Source organism: Anas platyrhynchos, chromosome 30 (assembly GCF_047663525.1).
Source record: "Anas platyrhynchos isolate ZD024472 breed Pekin duck chromosome 30, IASCAAS_PekinDuck_T2T, whole genome shotgun sequence".
Classification (NCBI taxonomy): domain Eukaryota; kingdom Metazoa; phylum Chordata; class Aves; order Anseriformes; family Anatidae; genus Anas; species Anas platyrhynchos.
Window position 1 is genome coordinate 4,734,871 of NC_092616.1, and position 20,778 is coordinate 4,755,648.

General features: G+C 53.5%; 1 protein-coding gene and 1 long non-coding RNA gene across 3 annotated transcripts in view; both read left to right on the plus strand.

Moving 5' to 3' along the window:
- Positions 1-14,331: 14,331 nt before the first annotated feature.
- LOC119716071 (uncharacterized) lies at positions 14,332-15,807 on the plus strand. Its single transcript, XR_005263746.2, has 3 exons — positions 14,332-14,884; positions 15,554-15,686; positions 15,769-15,807. It is a non-coding gene; the product is annotated as an uncharacterized lncRNA (long non-coding RNA).
- Positions 15,808-15,810: 3 nt separating this feature from the next.
- The window catches only part of LOC119712973 (uncharacterized), a 672,213-nt gene continuing 667,245 nt past the window's right edge, over positions 15,811-20,778 (plus strand). For both annotated transcript variants that reach the window (XM_072029585.1, XM_038175406.2), the window contains exons 1-9: positions 15,811-15,896; positions 15,973-16,103; positions 16,451-16,738; positions 17,134-17,301; positions 17,785-18,440; positions 18,826-18,896; positions 19,234-19,394; positions 19,505-19,619; positions 20,427-20,553. In XM_072029585.1, coding sequence (XP_071885686.1) covers positions 18,165-18,440; positions 18,826-18,896; positions 19,234-19,394; positions 19,505-19,619; positions 20,427-20,553 — 750 coding nt within the window. In that variant the 5' untranslated portion in view covers positions 15,811-15,896; positions 15,973-16,103; positions 16,451-16,738; positions 17,134-17,301; positions 17,785-18,164. The remainder of the gene's footprint in view (positions 15,897-15,972; positions 16,104-16,450; positions 16,739-17,133; positions 17,302-17,784; positions 18,441-18,825; positions 18,897-19,233; positions 19,395-19,504; positions 19,620-20,426; positions 20,554-20,778) is intronic.

Here is a 20,778-nt window from a genome sequence, read left to right on the forward strand (position 1 = left end):
TGACCTCAGTGCGGGAACCTCAGAGCGGGAAAAACAGCGCTGTGATCTCAGCGCGGGAACCTCAGCGATGTGACCTCAGCTATTGCAACACAGCGAGGGAAACTCAGTTATGTGACCTCAGCCGGGAACCTCAGCTCTGTGACCTCAGCTATGTGACCTCAGCTATGTGACCTCAGCGCGGGAACCTCAGTGATGTGACCTCAGCGCGGGAACCTCAGCGCGGGAACCTCAGCGATGTGACTTCACCGTGGGAACCTCAGCGATGTGACCTCTGCGAGGGAACCTCAGCGATGTGACCAAAGCATGGGAACCTCAGCGCGGGAACCTCAGCTCTGTGACCTCAGCGCGGGAACCTAAACAATGTGACCTCAGCGCGGGAATCTCAGCGATGTCACCTAAGCGATGTGACATCAGCGCGGGAACATCAGCGACGTGACCAAAGCGTGGGAACCTCTGCGCGGGAACCTCAGCTCTGTGACCTCAGCTATGTGACATCAGCGCTGGAACCTCAGAGCAGGAACCACAGCGCTGTGACCTCAGCGCGGGAACCTCAGCGATGTCACCTAAGAGATGGGACCCCAGCGCGGGAACCTCAGCGATGTGACCTCAGCGCGGGAACCTCAGCGATGTCACCTAAGAGATGGGACCCCAGCGCGGGAACCTCAGCGATGTGATCTCAGCGCAGGAACCTCAGCGATGTCACCTCAGCACGGGAACCTCAGCGATGAGACCTCAGCGCGGGAAACTCAGCGCGGGAACCTCAGCGATGTAATCTACGTGATGGGAGACCAGCGCGGGAAACTCAGCGATGTGACCAAAGCATGAGAACCTCAGTGCGGGAGCCTCAGCGATGTGACCTCAGCTATGTGACCTCAGCGAGGGAAACTCAGTGATGTGACCTCAGCCGGGAACCTCAGCTCTGTGACCTCAGCTATGTGACCTCAGATCTGTGACCTCAGCGCGGGAACCTCAGTGATGTGACCTCAGCGCGGGAACCTCAGCGCGGGAACCTCAGCGATGTGACCTCAGCGCGGGAACCTCAGCGACGTGACCAAAGCATGGGAACCTCAGCGCGGGAACCTCAGCTCTGTGACCTCAGCGCGGGAACCTAAACAATGTGACCTCAGCGCGGGAATCTCAGCGATGTCACCTAAGCGATGTGACATCAGCGCGGGAACATCAGCGACGTGACCAAAGCGTGGGAACCTCTGCGCGGGAACCTCAGGTCTGTGACCTCAGCACGGGAACCTAAACAATGTGACCTCAGCGCGGGAACATTAGCGTGGGAACCTCAGTAATGTGAGCTCAGCGCGGGAACCTAAACAATGTGACCTCAGCGTGGGAACCTCAGAGTGGGAACCTCAGCAGTGTGGCCTCAGCGCGGGAACCTCAGCAGTGTCACGTCAGCGTGGGAACCTCAGCGTAGGAACCTCAACAGTGTGACCTCACAGTGGGAACCTCAGTGATGTGACCTCAGTGCCGGAACCTCAGCGCTGTCACATAAGCGTGGGAACCTCAGCACGGGAAACTCAGTGATGTGAGCTCAGTGTGGGAAACTCAGCGTTGTGACCTCAGCGATGTGACCGCACCACGGGAACCTCAGCGTTGTGACCTCAGTGCCGGAACCTCCGGGATGTCACCTAAGCGCGGAAACCTCGGCCGGGGAACCTCAGCGCTGTGAGCTCAGCGCGGGAACCTTAGCGTTGTGATATCAGCGCGGGAACCTCAGCGCGGGAACATCAGCGATGTGATATCAGCGCGGGAACCTCAGCGCAGGAATCTCAGAAATGCGACCTCAGCGCGGGAAACTCAGTGCAGGAATCTCAGCAATGTGACCTCAGCGTAGGAACCTCAGCGCTGTGACCTCACTGAGGGAACCTATACAATGTGACCTCAACGCGGGAACCTCTGCCTGGGAACCTCAGCAGTGTGACCTCAGTGCGGGAACCTTAGCGCGGGCACGTCAGTGCAGGAACCTCAGCGATATGACCTCAGCGTGGGAACCAGAGCGCTGTGACCTCAGCGCGGGAACATCAGCGCGGGAATCTCAGCGATGTCACCTAAGCGATGTGACCTCAGCACAGGAACCTCAGCTCTGTGACCTCAGCGCGGGAAGCTCAGCGTTGTGACCTCAGCGCGGGAACCTCAGCGATGTGACCAAAGCGTGGGAACCACAGCGCAGGAACCTCAGCTCTGTGACCTCAGCGCGGGAACCTAAACAATGTGACCTCAGCGCGGGAACCTCAGCGTGGGAACCTCAGCGTGGGAACCTCAGCAATGTCACGTCAGCACGGGAAGCTCAGCGTAGGAACCTCAACAGTGTGACCTCACAGCGGGAACCTCAGCGATGTGACCTCAGCGCGGGAACCTCAGCGATGTCACCTAAGCGATGTGTCCTCAGCGCGGGAACATCAGCGACGTGACCAAAGCGTGGGAACCTCAGCACGGGAACCTCAGTAATGTGAGCTCAGCGCAGGAACCTAAACAATGTGACCTCAGCGCGGGAACATCAGCGTTGTGACCTCAGCGCGGGAAACTCAGCGCTGTGACCTCAGCGCGGGAACATCAGCGATGTGATATCAGCGCGGGAACCTCAGTGCGGGAACCTCAGCGATGTGACCTCAGCGCGGGATCCTCAGCAGTGTGACCTCAGCAATGTGACTGCACCACGGGAACCTCAGCGATGTGACCTCAGTGCCGGAACCTCAGGGATGTCACCTAAGCGCGGAAACCTCGGCCGGGGAACCTCAGCGATGTGATATCAGCGCGGGAACCTCAGCGCAGGAATCTCAGAGATGCGACCTCAACGCGGGAAACTCAGCGCAGGAATCTCAGCAATGTGACCTCAGCGTAGGAACCTCAGCGCTGTGACCTCACTGAGGGAACCTATACAATGTGACCTCAACGCGGGAACCTCTGCATGGGATCCTCAGCAGTGTGACCTCAGCGCGGGAACCTAAGCGCTGTGAGCTCAGTGCGGGAACCTCAGCGCGGGAACCTCAGCGATGTGACGTCAGCGTGGGAACCGAAACAGTGTGACCTCAGCGCGGGAACCTCAGAGTGGGAACCTCAGCAGTGTCACGTCAGCGCGGGAACCTCAGCGTAGGAACCTCAACAGTGTGACCTCACAGCGGGAACCTCAGTGATGTGACCTCAACGATGTGACCTCAGCGCGGGAACCTCAGCGCTGTGACCGAAGCGTGGGAACCTCAGCGATGTGACCTCAGCGTGGGAAGCTCAGCGCGGGAACCTCAGCTCTTTGTCCTCAGGGTGGGAACCACAGCGCTGTGACATCAGCGCGGGAACCTCAGCGTGGGAACCTCAGCACTGTGACCTCAGCGTAGGAACCTCAACAGTGTGACCTCACAGTGGGAACCTCAGCGTTGCGACCTCAGGGCTGTGACCTCAGCGCGGGAACCTCAGAGTTGTGACCTCAGTGCCGGAACCTCAGGGATGTCACCTAAGCGCGGAAACCTCGGCCGGGAAACCTCAGCGCTGTTAGCTCAGCGCAGGAATCTCAGCGATGCGACCTCAGCGCGGGAAACTCAGCACAGGAATCTCAGCAATGTGACCTCAGCGTAGGAACCTCAGCGCTGTGACCTCACTGAGGGAACCTATACAATGTGACCTCAACGCGGGAACCTCTGCGTGGGTACCTCAGCAGTGTGACCTCAGCGCGGGAACCTCAGCGCTGTGACCTCAGTGCGGGAACCTCAGCGATGTCACCTAAGCGATGGGACCCCAGCGTGGGAACCTCAGCAGTGTGACCTCAGCGCGGGAACCTCAGCGTGGGAACCTCAGCAGTGTGACCTCACAGCGGGAACCTCAGCAATGTGACCTCAACGATGTGACCTCAGCGCGGGAACCTCAGCGCTGTGACCAAAGCGTGGGAACCTCAGCGATGTGACCTCAGCACGGGAACCTCAATGCGGGAACCTCAGAGATGTGACCTCAGCGATGTGACCTCAGCGTGGGAACCTCAGCGATGTCACCTAAGCGATGGGACCCCAGCGCGGGCACCTCAGCGCGGAATCTCAGCGATGTGACCTCAGCGCTGGAACCTCAGCGCGGGAATCTCAGCTCTGTGACCTCAGGGCGGGAACCTAAACAATGTGACCTCAGCGCGGGAACATCAGCGTGGGAACCTCAGCAGTGTCACGTCAGCGTGGGAACCTCAGCGTAGGAACCTCAACAGTGTGACCTCACAGTGGGAACCTCAGTGATGTGACCTCAGTGCCGGAACCTCAGCGATGTCACATAAACGTGGGAACCTCAGCACGGGAAACTCAGTGATGCGAGCTCAGCGCGGGAACCTCAGTGTTGTGACCTCAGCGATGTGACCGCACCACGGGAACCTCAGCGATGTGACCTCAGTGCCGGAACCTCAGGGATGTCACCTAAGCGCGGAAACCTCGGCCGGGGAACCTCAGCGCTGTGAGCTCAGTGCGGGAACCTCAGCGTTGTGATATCAGCGCGGGAACCTCAGCGCAGGAATCTAAGTGATGCGACCTCAGCGCGGGAAATTCAGCGCAGGAATCTCAGCAATGTGACCTCAGCGCGGGAACCTCAGCGCTGTGACCTCACTGAGGGAACCTATACAATGTGACCTCAACGCGGGAACCTCTGCATGGGAACCTCAGCAGTGTGACCTCAGCGCGGGAACCTAAGCAATGGGACCCTAGCGCGGGCACGTCAGCGTGGGAACCTCAGCGATGTGACCTCAGCGCGGGAACCTCAGCGCGGGAACCTCAGCGATGTCACCGAAGCTATGTGACCTCAGCGCGGGAACCTCAGCGCTGTGACCTCAGCGCGGGAACCTCAGCGATGTGACCTCAGCGCGGGAACCTCAGCGATGTGACCTCAGCGCGGGAACCTCAGAGCGGGAAACACAGCGCTGTGACCTCAGCGCGGGAACCTCAGCGATGTCACCTAAGCGATGGGACCCCAGCGCGGGCACCTCTGCGCCGGAACCTCAGCGCTGTGACCGAAGCGTGGGAACCTCAGCGACGTTACCAAAGCGTGGTAACCTCAGCGCGGGCACCTCAGCAGTGTGACCTCAGCGCGGGAACCTCAGCAGTGTGACCTCAGCGCAGGAACCTCAGCGTGGGAACCTCAGCAATGTCACGTGAGCACGGGAACCTCAGCACGGGAACCTCAGCTCTGTGACCTCAGCACGGGAACCTAAACAATGAGACCTCAGCGCGGGAACATCAGCCTGGGAACCTCAGTAATGTGAGCTTAGCGCGGGAACCTAAACAATGAGACCTCAGCGCAGGAACCTCAGCGTGGGAACCTCAGCAGTGTCACGTCAGCACGGGAAGCTCAGCGTAGGAACCTCAACATTGTGACCTCACAGCGGGAACCTCAGCGATGTGACCTCAGTGTCGGAACCTCAGCGCGGGAACCTCAGCTATGTGACATCAGCGCGGGAACCTGAGCGATGTGACCTCAGCGCGGGAACCTCAGCGATGTGACCTCAGCGCGGGAACCTCAGGGATGTGACCTCAGCCATGTGACGATGGGAACCTCAGCACAGGAACGTCAGCGCGGGAACCTCAGCGCGGGAACCAGAACACGGGAACCTCAGCTCTGTGTCCCCAGCGTGGGAACCTCAGAGATGTGACCTCAGGGCGGGAACCTCAGCGCGGGAACCTCAGCGATGTGACCAAAGCGTGGGAACCTCAGCGTGGGAACCTCAGCAGTGTCACGTCAGCACGGGAAGCTCAGCGTAGGAACCTCAACAGTGTGACTTCACAGCGGGAACCTCAGCGATGTGACCTGAGCGCGGGAACCTCAGCGTTGTGACCTCAGCGCGGGAACCTCAGCAGTGTGACCTCAGCGCGGGAACCTCAGCAGTGTGACCTCAGCGCGGGAACATCAGCGCTGTGAGCTCAGCGCGGGAATCTCAGCGATGTGACCTCAGCACTGTGAGCTCAGCCCGGGAACCTCAGCGTTGTGATATCAGCGCGGGAACCTCAGCGCGGGAACCTCAGCGATGTGATATCAGCGCGGGAACCTCAGTGCAGGAATCTCAGCGATGTGACCAAAGCGCGGGAACCTCAGCTCGGGAACCTAAGCTCTGTGACCTCAGCGCTGGAACCTAAACAATGTTACCTCACCGCGGGAACCTCAGCGTCGGAACCTCAGCAGTGTCACATCAGCGCGGGAACCTCAGCGTAGGAACCTCAACAGTGTGACCTCACAGCGGGAACCTCAGCAATGTGACCTCAGCGCAGGAACCTCAGCGCGGGAACCTCAGCACGGGAACCTCTGCGATGTCACCTAAGAGATGGGACCCCAGCGCGGGCAACTCAGCGCGGGAACCTCAGCGATGTGACCTCAGCGTGGGAACCTCAGCGCGGGAACCTCAGCGATGTCACCGAAGCTATGTGACCTCAGTGCGGGAACCTCAGCGTTGTGACCTCAGCGCCGGAACCTCAGCGATGTGACCTCAGTGCGGGAACCTCAGAGCGGGAAACACAGCGCTGTGACCTCAGCGCGGGAACCTCAGCTCTGTGACCTCAGCGCGGGAACCTAAACAATATGACATCAGCGTGGGAAACTCAGCGTGGGAACCGCAGCCGTGTGACCTCTGCGCAGGAACCTCAGCAATGTGACGTCAGTGTGGGAACCTAAACAATGTGACCTCAGCACGGGAACCTCAGAGTGGGAACCTCAGCAGTGTCACGTCAGCGCGGGAACCTCAGCGTAGGAACCTCAACAGTGTGTTCTCACAGCGGGAACCTCAGCGATGTGACCTCAGCGCAGGAACCTCAGCGATGTCACCTCAGCGCAGGAACCTCAGTGATGTGAGCTCAGCAAGGGAACCTCAGGGCTGTGAACTCAGCGCGGGAACCTCAGCGATGTGTCCTCAGCGTGGAAACCTCAGCGCGGGAACCTCAGCGATGTCACCTAAGCGATGTGACCTCAGGGCTGGAACCTCAGCGATGTGACCAAAGCTTGGGAACCTAAGCGCGGGAACCTCAGCAGTGTGACCTCAGCGCGGGAACCTCAGCATGGGAACCTCAGCAGTGTCACGTCAGCGTGGGGACCTCAGCACGGGAACCTCAGTGATGTGAGCTCAGCGCGGGAACCTCAGCGATGTGACCTCAGCGCAGGAACCTCAGTGCGGGAACATCAGCGATGTCAACTAAGTGATGGGACACCAGCGCGGGAACCTCAGCGATGTGACCAAAGCGTGGGAACCTCAGCGCGGGAACCTCAGCTCTGTGAACTCAGCGCGGGAACCTTAAAATGTGACCTCAGCGCGGGAACCTCAGCGTAGGAACCTCAGCAGTGTCACATCAGCGTGGGAACCTCAGCATAGGAACCTCAACAGTGTGACCTCACAGCGGGAACCTCAGTGATGTGAACTCAGCGATGTGACCTCAGCACGGGAACCTCAGCGCAGGAACCTCAGCGATGTGACCTCAGCTATGTGACCTCAGCGAGGGATACTCAGTTATGTGACCTCATCCGGGAACATCAGCTCTGTGACCTCAGCTATGTGACCTCAGCTATGTGACCTCAGCGAGGGATACTCAGTTATGTGACCTCATCCGGGAACATCAGCTCTGTGACCTCAGCTATGTGACCTCAGCTATGTGAGCTCAGCGCAGGAATCTCAGCAATGTGACCTCAGCGTAGGAACATCAGTGCTGTGACCTCAGTGAGGGAACCTATACAATGTGACCTCAACGCGGGAACCTCTGCGTGGGAACCTCAGCAGTGTGACCTCAGTGCGGGAACGTCAGCTAGTAATGGTTACGAACTAGAAACAAGCTAGTAATGGTTACGAACCCATGAGGGGGACCGGGGGACTCTACCCTAGCAGATCCACTGGTTAAACTTAAGCTAGGGAAATTGGAACAGGAGATGGAATTTTTAATAGACACGGGAGCTTCTTATTCAGTGCTGAACCAGAAACTAATACCAGAAGATAAAGACTTTGTGACTGTGATAGGAGCCACTGGCCAACAAGAAAAAGCCTTTTTCTTAACACCATTGAAATATAAATTGGGAAAACAAATGGGGATACATAGATTTTTATACCTGCCTGGATCTCCAAAATCTCTATTAGGTCGAGATTTGTTAGAACAATTAGAAGCAGAAATTATCTTTGAAAAAGGGAAAATGGAATTAAGGATAGGAGAAGAACAACTAATAAATGTGTTAAGCCTGGCACTAATACAAACAGACCCTAAAAGTGAAATACCCTTAGAAATCATAAATCAAGTATATCCAGGAGTTTGGGCCACTGAAGTTCCTGGAAGAGCCAAAAATGTGACCCCAATAATTATTAAATTAAAGCCAGGAGAAAAACCCGTTAAGGTTAAGCAATATCCTTTGAGGATAGAAGATAGGAAAGGAATTAAAGAGATAATTGATAGATTTATACAGTATGGATTACTGATTGAATGCGAATCAGAATACAATACACCCATATTGCCAATTAAAAAGGCAGATGGGAAAAGATATAGGCTAGTTCAGGATCTGAGGGCCATAAATAAGATCACTGAGGATATACATCCAGTAGTGGCAAACCCTTATACTTTGCTGACTAAATTAAGGAATAGTCAAGTCTGGTTTACCGTACTGGATTTAAAAGATGCCTTCTTCTGCCTACCTTTAGCCACTGAAAGCCAAAACCTATTTGCCTTTGAATGGGAAAACCCTGACTCAGGCAGAAAGACACAGTTAACGTGGACAGTGCTACCACAAGGATTCAAGAATAGCCCCACTATTTTTGGAAACCAATTAGCAAAAGAACTTGAAACTTGGATACCTCCGGACACTGAAGGGGCTTTGTTACAATACGTAGATGATCTCTTAATAGCTACCAAGACTAAAGAGAGTTGTATTCAATGGACTGTAAGTCTCCTTAATTTTCTGGGTTTAAATGGATATCGAGTCTCTCAACAGAAAGTCCAGCTGGTTCAACAACACGTGACCTGCTTGGGATTTGGAATTTCGGGAGGTCAGCGAGAACCAGGAACTGAACGTAAGGAAGTCATTTGCCGGACTCCAGAACCTCAAACGGTAAAGGAGCTACGAACCTTTCTGGGAATGACAGGTTGGTGTCGCCTTTGGATTTATAATTATGGACGATTGGTAAAGCCTCTATATGAATTGATAAAGAGTAATCAGTCAAAGTTAGTCTGGACTGGAGAGGCACGAAACGCCTTTAAACAACTTAAACGAGAATTGATGCAAGCTCCAGCTTTGGGATTACCGGATCTCTCGAAACCCTTTTGGTTGTTTTCTCATGAGAGACAAGGGATAGCTTTGGGAGTACTAGCACAAAGACTGGGTCCCTATAAACGAGCAGTAGCTTACTTCTCTAAACAATTAGATGAAGTAAGTAAAGGATGGCCCGGATGCCTTCGAGCTGTTGCAGCCGTTGTTATCAATATACAAGAAGCTCGGAAATTTACAATGGGACAGAAAATGACAGTGTTAGTCTCCCATACGGTCTCAACAGTTTTGGAACAAAAAGGAAATCATTGGCTTTCACCACAAAGATTTTTAAAATATCGAGCAATATTAGTAGAACAAGATGATGTGGAAATTGTGGTCACTAACGTCGTAAATCCAGCTTCTTTCCTTAGCGGAACTCTGGATGAACCTATAACTCATGATTGTATAGAAACAATGGAGACTGTGTATTCTAGTCGACCCGATCTTAAGGAAGAACCTTTAGAAGATGCTGATGAATCTTGGTATACTGATGGGAGCAGCTTTGTAAAACAAGGACAACGTAAGGCAGGATATGCTGTTACAACTGCTCAACAGGTGATCGAGTCTAAACCATTACCCCCTGGGACATCCGCCCAGAAAGCAGAGATAATTGCTCTTACACGAGCACTGGAACTAGCAGCAGGAAGGAAAATAAATATTTGGACAGACTCTAAATATGCATTCGGCGTGGTACATGCTCATGGAGCAATTTGGAAAGAACGTGGATTGTTGACTGCCCAGGGAAAACAGATAAAACATGCTGAAGAAATTTTAAGGTTGTTAGAGGCAGTAAAACAACCAGAGAAGGTAGCTATCATGCATTGTCGGGGACACCAAAAGGGGAATGCTGATTTTGAAATTGGAAATCGATTGGCAGATCAGGAGGCTAAACGGGCAGCTGAAATAATTGAGGTGAAGGCAATGTCTTTGATACCAGACGGTAAAATCCAAACTATGTACAGGGACCAAAAACCAAATTATACAAAAGAAGACTTAAAATTAATTGAAGATTTGAAAGGTACAAGGAAACCAGATGGATGGGTATATTTAAAAGATAACCGCGTGATAATACCCTCTAATTTGATACGGCCCATAGTTCTCACAGAACATAATAAAACACATTGGGGAGCTGACACATTGCATAAGAGCATGAGTCAGACATTAGTAGGACGAAATTTATACACAACAATAAAACAAGTAACTCAACAATGTAGCATCTGTTTACGTAACAACCCCAATACTAAGAATAGAATAAAATTTGGAATAATTAGTAAAGGAAATTATCCAGGACAACAGTGGCAAATTGATTTTTCAGAACTCCCTAGAAAAGGGGGGTTTCGTTATTTACTGGTTTTGACTGACACGTTTTCTGGTTGGCCCGAAGCTTTTCCCTGTCGAACAAACAAAGCAAGAGAAGTGGTTAAAGTCTTGTTAAATGAAATAATACCACGCTATGGGATTCCAGTAGCAATGTCTTCTGATAGAGGTTCACATTTTTGTGCACAAGTGGTACAACAGATAAGTAAGATCTTAAAGATAGATTGGCAACTACATACCCCTTATAGACCACAGGCAAGTGGACAGGTAGAAAAAATGAACCATTTAATTAAACAACAAATAGCTAAAATCGGACAAGAGGCTAATTTGTCATGGCCTCAATCCCTCCCTTTAGCATTACTCAGAATTAGAATTAAACCTAGAGCAAAAGAGAATTTGAGCCCCTTTGAAATTTTATATGGAAGGCCATATCAATTTCTATTTAGTGGGGAGGATCTAACGCAGCTGGGATCAGAATATTTATATACTTCTATAACTGAACTTCAAAAACAATTAAATAAAGTACATAAATTTGTGTTAGGGACCAGAGCTAGAGGGTTGGATCAACCAATCCACCCCTTTAAGCCTGGGGACTATGTATATATAAAGATTTTTTCAGGACAACCCCTAGAGGAAAAATGGAATGGACCGTATCAAGTGTTGCTGACAACTCACACTGCTATCAAGATTAGAGAACAAGCTGCTTGGATCCACTATTCCCGAGTGAAGAAGGCTCCAGGAGCTCCTTGGAAAGTAACACCAGGTGACGACGAACTGAAACTAAAGCTTAGTCGATCAAAATGAGGACATTAAGGTTGAGAGTATTTGGTAATATGGTTGGCAGAAGATTTGTTCAGAGAATTGTTTTGTTTTTATGGCTTATAGTTGTAATTGTGATTCAAGAAGGTGCCTCTGTGATAATAGAGAATGGTGGGTGGCCTTGGACTGAAGCCGTAACAACAGAGAATAAGAATCTTAATGGAAGGTTATCAGTCATTGTCATCTGGCGAACAAATGTTAACTATCTATATAAACCATCAGAATGGCGAAAATTAGGGGAAGGGTGGACACACCAAAGAACCATAGGAGATGAAATTAAAATAGGGTGTCGAATGTTTAATGGAACGACTGACGAGAAAGCAACGGGGATTCTGGTTAAACCGATTTCCAAAAATGGACAACAAGAGGGTTGTATTCGCCCAGGTAAATTGGATTGCTGGTATAATTTTATACTAACAGGGAATGTAGAAATCAGCTGTTTTTGGAATAATAATAATGGCCAACAGTCCAAAGTCAATAATGGTGAGGGCCTCATGTTAAATTTTACAATATATGCGGCACTTCCTACAACAGTGAGACCCTCTACAACCCACGCCCCACCTCTAATCAAACTGGAACCCAAAATTTATGAAACTGGCCCGTATGTAGTAAGGAACACGGGCCAACAGCAATTGTTATTTAATCCAGAATGGTCACTCAAGCGTGTTGAGTTGCTAATACAAATCAACATCTCGGCAGTTCAACCAGCCTGTTCTCCTTTCTTAAGAACATCATTTGAAGACTGGACAATATGGTCACAGAAGCAAGTGCACTTCAGGGGCAGGACACGAAGAGACTTAACTGGAATGCTAGGAACAGGATTAGGAATTTTAAATGGAATTGATTCAGAAATATTAATGAATAAGCTAGCCACAGCAACAAGTGATTTGACAAAATTAAAACAACCCTTACAATCATCCTTATTGGCATTGGGAACTAGCCAATGGCAAGTTTCAAAGGTGTTACAGAAATGGGAAAATGCAGAAGACCAAGACCACAAACTAATAATAGATGCACTTAGTATGATTCAAGATAATGTATCCTTAGCTCTTAGTTGTATGCAAGCACAGTTATGGTTGCAGGCAACAGCTGCCCTGATTATTAGGGAAGGAAGTGAAGGCATTTTTCCAGCTGAAATCCGAAAGGCAGTTTGGGACAATGCCAATGATTTTGAGAAGAAGTTCCAGTCTTGGTGGACCCTGGTGAATTTTACTTATGATCCCGTTGTTAACATGGCTACTGCCTTCGTGCTTACTATACGTAATGCTACAGTTTATGTTATTCACCCGATCCTTGCACTAGGATTAAACCATGAGAAGACAGTGCTTTATCCTTCAGAGCATAGAACATGGGCACGAATGGAGAATGGAAAATGGCAGTCCGTAAATCTAGAATCATGTGTTACCCGGGAACAACAAGGATTTATTTGTGAAAGTAATACAATTGATGCTCAGGACGTATGTTTTGACACGGAGCAAGGTATCTGCCACTTTGAAATTCATCCAAATACCAGTCAAAAGACTGTGCTTGTATATGTTGGTAAAGGGTGCGTGTGTTTAAGAACTGCTTGTGATTTTGTAGAAATAGACAAGGAGAATATAACTCTCCATAGCAAAAATCATTCTAATTTTTGTATTTGTAACTTTGTTAGAATCGTCGGGTGTGATTTTCTATATTTAGCACCAGTGGTATCCCACCAGCTGATCAAGTCTAACAACACAATGTATCATAAGTTACTACCTACACCTATTGGGATGAACCTCACACTAGTGAAGCAACTAGTTAAACACCAAGACCTGATTAGAATTTTAAAAGGTATTCAGGAAAATGGAGAGAAGACTCTAATTACTGTCCATCATGATACAAAGGAAATAAGCAGAGTTTTGCAGAGAGTGAAACGAGACACAAGTCACAACTGGTGGGATACACTTTTTGGATGGTCGCCAACTGCAACTGGGATTTTGAACACACTGAGTCACCCAATTATTGTTTTATTGATATTGGTTGGTATAAGTTTAATATTGTCTTTTGTATTACTTGTTTGGAATTGGAAATTGTTACAACGAATGTCCATGTTAGCCTCCTTGACAAATGTGCATGGCAAGGTATTGAGGGGTACATATCATAAAGACTGGGAAGAAAATTTCCGTATTAAGTAAAAGAATTTACTAGATTTTCCAGAAAAGGGGGGAATGATATAGTATAAACTCACTTTAGGATAGAATAAAACTTGTGGTTAAAAGTTAGCAGGGACAAAGTAAACGACATCTTGTTATCTGTAGACCTTTTGTTATGTTTAAGCATCTTGTTATTTGAAAACATCCCAGTATCTGTTAACCGTTAGTCAGGCTGAGACTTGAGATAACTTGAGTCAATTGTCTTGTCTTGTTAACTGAGACTTCCTGTTATCGGCCGACCCCCAGTTAAATTGAAAGCCAACTCAGCATTTTTACAGCTTGGAAAACAACTGATTAAGCAAAGGTGAAAAGTGCATTACGAGGAAGACCTACAGCCTTCCTCCCAACGACCACTGCCCACATCCTGAAGACCCCGGCCAACAATTCTTGGAAGACTTTTGCGCAAGCGCAAGGACTGATAAGCTAATTAGCATACGAAGCGAGGGTGGGCGGGGTTAGGTAATGAATATGTATAGGTGCTAATTGAATATTCATTGTTTTGCTGTATAAATATGAGATAGTTTGTCACTTCGAACATGCACGATAGGCGGAAGGATCCCCCGTGCATCCAGCGCTGCAATAAAGAATATACCACTTAAGGAAATTTCGGCTTTGATCTTTAAATCAGTTACATTAGGCAAAAGAATTTTCATAGTGTCTAGCCAAGCATTATCCAGCTCCTTACTTCAGCAGGGAGCTTTTGCAACTCCCGCTCCTCAAGCGGAGCTCCTTGTTTTTATAATACAAAAGACAATGAACAAGCATTTATTGTGTATTACACTTCCCAGCTCAAACTGGGACCCCCAGCCCCTTCCCATTATGAACTGGGACCCTTAACCCCTTCCCAGTATGAATTGGGCCCACCCCAGTACAAAGTGGGACCCCCATACCCTTCCCAGTATGAACTGGGCCCATTCCACTGCAAACTGGGAACTTTCCCCGTACAAAGCAGGGCTCCCAGCTCCAAGCCAGCTCAAACTGGGATTGTCCCCAGCTCAGACTGGGACCCCCAGCCCTTTCCCAGTATGAACTGGGCTCCCCAGCCTCATCCCAGTACAAACTGAGACCCTCAGCCCTTTCCCAGTATGAATTGGGCCCGTCCCAGTTGGAACTGGGCCCCCCAGCCCCATCCCAGTACAAACTGGGCCCATTCCCAGTACAGACTGGCCGCCTTTCCCTTTGCCCCGCCCCCCGTTGCCAGGCAACCGACGCCATTTCGTCCTGCCCCGCCGGGCTGCCCGCACTGCGCATGCGCGCGCGCCGGCCTCCCATTGGCTCCCGCCCCGCGGCTTCAAACTGTCCGGCGGGAGCGATGGCGGCGGAGGCTGCGGCTGGTGCGGGGGGGGGCTTGTGGGGGGGGATCTGAGGGGATCTGTGGGGATTTGGGGGAAAATGGGGGGCTGGGGGGGCTCAGGGGGGTTTGGAGAAGGGGTGCGAGGCTCTGGAGGGCGTCTGGCGGTGAGGGGAGAGGGGCTGTGAGGGGCAAAAGGGGCTGTGAGGGGCATTTTGTGAGGGAACAGGCAGTGAGGGGCGTTTTGTGAGGCGATGAGGGGTTAAAGGACGCTTCGTGAGGGGACAGGGACTGTGAGGGGATATTTTGTGAGGGGATGAGGGGCTGTGAGGGGGCATTTTGTGAGGGGATGAGGGGTTAAGGGACACTTCATGAGGGGACAGGGACTGTGAGGGGGTATTTTGTGAGGGAACACAGAGCTGTGAGTGGAAAAGGGGCTGTGAGGGGACAAATCCTGAGGCACTGGTGTGTGAGGGAACATTTTGTGAGGGGCTGCGAGGGGGACAAGGGGCTGAGGGGACGGGGCTGCGAGGGGGCATTTTGGGGGTGTCAAGGGGCTGCGAGGGGACAAATCCTTAGGGAAGCAGTCAGGGAAGGGACATTTTTTGAGGGGACGGGGGGGCTTTGAGGGGACACTTTTCTAGGTGACAGGGGGCTGCGAGGACCCGGCGTCCACCCAGCCCCCCCTCAACGGCTGCCAATGCCCCCCCAGCACCCCCCCGGCGGGTTCAGGTCTGCGTCCGCCTGCGCCCCGGCCCCCCCGGTGAGGAGCCCTGCCTGCTGCCCCTCGACTGCCACACCCTGCAGCTGCGTGAGGACCCCCCCCACGCCCCCTCCTGCTACCGGTGAGCCTCGGGAGGGGGATGGCGGGCAGCACCCATGGGTGCTCCCCCCCTCCCTCACATTTTAACCCCTTTTTCCCCTCAGCTTCGATGCTGTTTACGCCGCCGCCAGCTCCACCGCCGCTGTCTACGAGGGCTCCGTCCGCCCGCTGCTGGCCCAGTTCCTGGCCGGCCGCGACGTCACCATTCTCGCCTACGGGCCCAGCGGCTCCGGTGAGCCTCGACGCCCCCTCCCCATGCCGCGGCGACCCCCCAAAAGGCTGACACGGTGCCTCCGTGCCCCCCCCAGGGAAGACTCACACCATGCTGGGCGGTGAAGGGGAGCCCGGCTTGGTGCAGCGCGCCCTCGAGGAGCTTCTGCAGGCCGTGGGGGCCGGCCGCCGCCTCAGCGTGGCCTGCATGGAGGTGTACTGCGAGGAGGTGGGCTTGTGCCCCGTTCCCCCCCCTCAAATCGCCCCCCTTTTGGTCCACCTCCCCTCCCCAGGTGCCGGTGTCCCCCCATTTCTCGACCTGTGCCATCCCCAGTCTCCAGATCTGCATTCCCCTATAGGCAGATGCCCCCCAGACCCCACTATAGCCCCCAAAAAAGCATAACCCCCCCCCCAAAAACATATTCCCCCCCCAAATCCCCATATTCCCCCATATGACCACCCCAAAATCCCCATTTTGCCCCCATATGCCCCCCAAAATCCCCATTTTGCCCCCATATGCCCCCAAAATCCCCATATTCCCCCATATCCCCCCCGAAATCTCCATTTTGTCCCCAGGTGCAGCCTGGTCCCTGCTGGGCACTGCTTGGGTGCTCCCCAGCGCTGTCCTTCTGTGGCCAGGAGTGGGGGCAGCAGGCAGCAAGCTTGCACTGGGCGACCCTCGCTGACGGGCGGAGGGAGGAGCAGGGGCACCTTGCAGAGGAGCTGTGGTTGAGGAGCCAGGGCGCGCATCCCTTGTCCTGAGCTGAGGGCCAGCAGCAAGCGAGATGGAGGGCTGCTGGAGGGTGACCATCGCCTCTGATATGGTTTCCCAGTTCCCAGTGCTCCTGAATCTCTCCCCCAAAGGTAAGGGTGTCAGGAGCCCCTTTGCAAGGGGTGGCCCAGGGGCTGCCAGCTGTCCTAAGCTGCAAGTCCTGGGCTGGGGGGTGGTGGCGGTGCTGGACAGAGCTGGTGGCTGCTGCAAGAGCCCTGCCTGAGGGTCCTGCTGGGCTCGGGACAATGTGGCAGCCAGGACTCCTGGCTCCTGATGCTAGGGCTGTCCTCAGCCCCAGGGCTCCTCTGGGCATGGCTCAGCCTCCTCGTGATGGGGACAATCCAGGGCCAGGTTTCCCTGGGAGCTGCTGCCTCTTTGGGATCTGGCTCTGGGAGGAAAGACCTCTGGTGTCCCAGAGACTGGTGTGGCCTGCAGCTCCACAGGCCTCTCAGGAATGTCCCAGGAATGCCCGCATGGTGTTTTTCAGGGGGGCTCGCGTATGCCTGCATGTGTCCTCGCCTGGGTGAGGTGCTTGCCAAGAGGTGGTGAGCTGGCTGGCCTGGAGCCTGACCTGGCTTTTCCTTGCTTTCCAGAGACTGAGGCTATCTGGGATGCTGTATCCGAGCAAATTCTGGAAGCGCTGAAGCGGGATAAGGTGGGCTGGTGTCCTGGGCCCTGCAGAGCAATCCCTACCCGAGCACTGAGACCGCCCAGGGTGCCCGGAGCAGCTTGCTGGCCAGCTGGGAGAGAAACCAAGGCCAGATCTGCTCTGCTTCTCAGGGGTTTGGCACACCCTAGGGCTTCACTCTTCCCTGCGGCCTGAGTGGAGAGGGCGAGCAGAGAGATGGGGGAATATCCTGGGTCCGTGCCTAGGATAATCAGTCCCAGGCCTAAGCTGTGTGCTGGAAACCTCTGGGCTCTTCCCTAGCCAAGGGATGGTGGCAAATCCTGGGAGGGGGGTGATGAAAGAAACGGAGGATGCGGCTCTTCTCCAAAGCTTTCCAAAGTGCCCCACCTTGCCCCATTGTCCCTCAGGAGTGGGCAGGGCACACAGCAGTGTCCCCCTGCTCTGAGAGTCATCCCTTTTCCCGTCTCTCAAGAACTCCCTCCTCAGCCTTTCTGTCTTCTCTGTGTGCAGGCTGTTCAGGTTGCGGGACTCGGGACCTTTGCTGTTCTCCAAGAGCAATTCCACGTCAAGCAAAAGCGGCTCTTGATTCGCAAACCCTTCTTCCAGCTGGACGTTGATGAGGGGTGGCTGGAGTACATGTACTGTCCCCCTGAGATCCTCCCTGGTGAGAAGGCAGCAGCCCCCTCTTCCTGCCCCATGTCCGGAAGGATTTGTTCTCCCTGCTCTTTGGAAAGGCCTGGGAGAGGCAGAGGATTGTCTCCAACGGTCAGGGTGGAGCTTGAGTTCCCCCAGAAGACCCCGTGGCCCCGGAGCTGTTTCTCTTAGCGACCCTTCCTCTAGGCCCTTGTTTGGAATGCTGCAAGCAACTTGGGCTTGCTGTGGCACTGAGGATGTTGCTTCTCCTTGGAGATGACGTCGAGGTCGAGCAGCTGAACTACCTGCAGCTAGCGCGAGCCACCTCCTTCCCACTGTACGTGGAGCAGGAGTGTGTGCAAGAGACCATCATCTTGTACTGTTGCCTCCTGAAGAACAAGGAGCACGTCCCCTTTGCATTCAGGGACGTCGGTGTTTTGACGTGCGAGGATGATTTCCTGTGCATGAAGTTTTATCCGGACTGTGTTAAACGTCTGGAGAGCGCTGAGGACCTCATTGCAATGCTCCACAGTGTAAGCTGGTGATGTTTTGAGGGCTACTTCAATTTCTTTGGGAATCCTGTGGAAGGGTGATCAATGCGACCGCTGTTGGCCAGCCTGGACACGGCAGGCCAGTCAGATGCCTTTCCCCACGCCTGCCCCATTAGCTGCTTTCTCCATTAGCTCTTCTGAGCGTCTGGATGCTGGCCGCTGCAAAAGGCCTGGCAGCGTTACTGTACAGCCTCAATATTCTGCCATGCTCCTCCAGAGCAGAGCAAAGGTGGATGGAAGAGGCTTTGGAGGAGGGTTTTGGAGAGAAGGCTTTCTTTTGGCTTGGGAGACAGGTTTGCTTCCTGTCAATGAGAGCCCTGAGAAAAGTGCCTCAGAAACCCTCCAGCAGGTCTGTGTCTCTTTGCAGAGAATGTGGCCGGCACACCCGACTGCCTTGAGTGGAGAGACCACCGCTCGTGCGATCCAGATGTTCCCAAGGTGAGTGCATTTCCTCCGCAGCCCTTGGCTTCCCACCTCCTCCTTTGGAACGTGCGCGGTCGGGTCTCCACGCTCAGCATCCAGTCGGGGCTAAATCCTGAAGAGACTGGGTCCTGGTTAACTCATGCTGACTTTCGGCTACGAGTGTCTTCACCTGGCGAGGAGGGGCATTGCGGTTGTGCTTCTTGTGCCCGTGCTGCCGCGATTCCCCTCAGAGAGAACTGCCTGCATGTGGAGGGGAATTTAGGCTACCTTTTCTGGTGTTGCGGGAAGCTTGACAACAAACCCCATGCGTGAACGTGACGCAAAAGGGATGCCATGTCCCGTGCAACACCAGGAGGATTACTGCCAGCAAGCTGCAACGGGTAGGAGGCCAGCCTTCTTCAAGCCCGTGTCATTTCTTTGCCGGGTTTCATCTGACTGTGAGGACAAGGCCAGAGGCCAAAGTGTGGTTCGCCTCGCAGCAGCAAGCTGCAGGAGAGTGCAGGATGAGAGGAGGTAAGGGTCCGTGCTGTCTGGGGGTGGTCCCTGCCCCATGCTGGCTGACTGCAACCAGCTTAAAAGGCAGTGCCCATGCGGCTGCTCTGAAGAGCTTCCTCCTTTCCTAGTTTCATTGTGCCATCCTGGCAAGCTGCTGCAGAGGCGGAAGCTTTCCCTCCCCACGGTGAGAAGCTGGGAGCCAGGCACGAGGCAGCAAGATCTGGAGAAGAAGCCTTCCACCAGGTGAGACCCTTGGGGGAAAGGAGGAAGGAGCCACTTGCAGCCACACAGGAGAGATGTCCCCTTTGGACCCACCAGGCGCAGGGACTCAGAAAGGCTCCTGACACCCGTCCCGGAGGAGGCCGCTCTCTCCATGGATGGCAAGCGTGCAGCACGTTTGCCTGAGACTGGCACGCCAGCTTCATTTTCCACCAGGGCCCTGATCCTTGGGGGAGCTGGATGCAGAGCCTTGTTGCAGAAGCTCTTGTCCCTTCAGGAGCCCCCCCACATTGCAAGAGTCCATCTCTTTGTCTGTGGGAGCAAACGTCCCCTGCGGTTTCTTCCAGCTGCCCCGCAGCTTCTTCCAGCCTAAGGAGCTGTGATACCAGATGGAAACGTTTCTTTCCAAACGATATCCCAGACTTTGTGGCAGGCACAAGAGAGTGCCGAGGGAGGGAGGTGGCATGCCTGCCCTCCTTGCCTGATGGCGTTCTCCGATGTTGCTGGCTCCCCAGCGATAATCTGCTTTCCACCCATAAGCCCGGCTGGGCCGTATTGGTGTCTCTAGGATCCTGTCCTTGCACAAGACACTGCTCCTCTCCTTCTGCCACCACAGAGGGCCTGGATACGGGCATCGCGAGCCTTCCTGAAGGCAGCTGGTGCCACTGCTTCGCGGTTGGCTCTCTCCGTGTCTGCTGAAGCGAACACGGCCAGTCCAACACCCATTCGCTGCGGAACTGCCGTCTGCTGCAGAGGCTGACGCAGCTTGCGAGCGCGGACTGGAGACCGAATTCCCCTGGGCTCATGCAGCCTCCCGGTGTCTGTTTGCAGTGTGCTCCCCCCGTGTCCAGGCAGCTCCCCCAGGACAAAGAAGACAGACAGGCAGGAAGCAGCTCCTCAAGCCAAGTCCACCAGCACTGCGCTCCCTACTCCCGAAGCCTCTCGGAGATTGGTGCAGGTACCTGCTCTGCCTTGCTGCAATGACCACGCGGTTTGGGACTGTACTAAAGCCTCTTTGTGTGGAGCGATCCCAAGCCGGACCCTTGGGATGCGTTCATTTTCACACTTGTTACCTCCTTCTTCTCTTCCTCGGGAGATGGAAGGTGGTGTCCCGCACACCTTCCCTGCCTCTTGCTGCCTCCCGTGTTGCCATGAGCCGCTTCATTTGGACCAGGGGCAATGG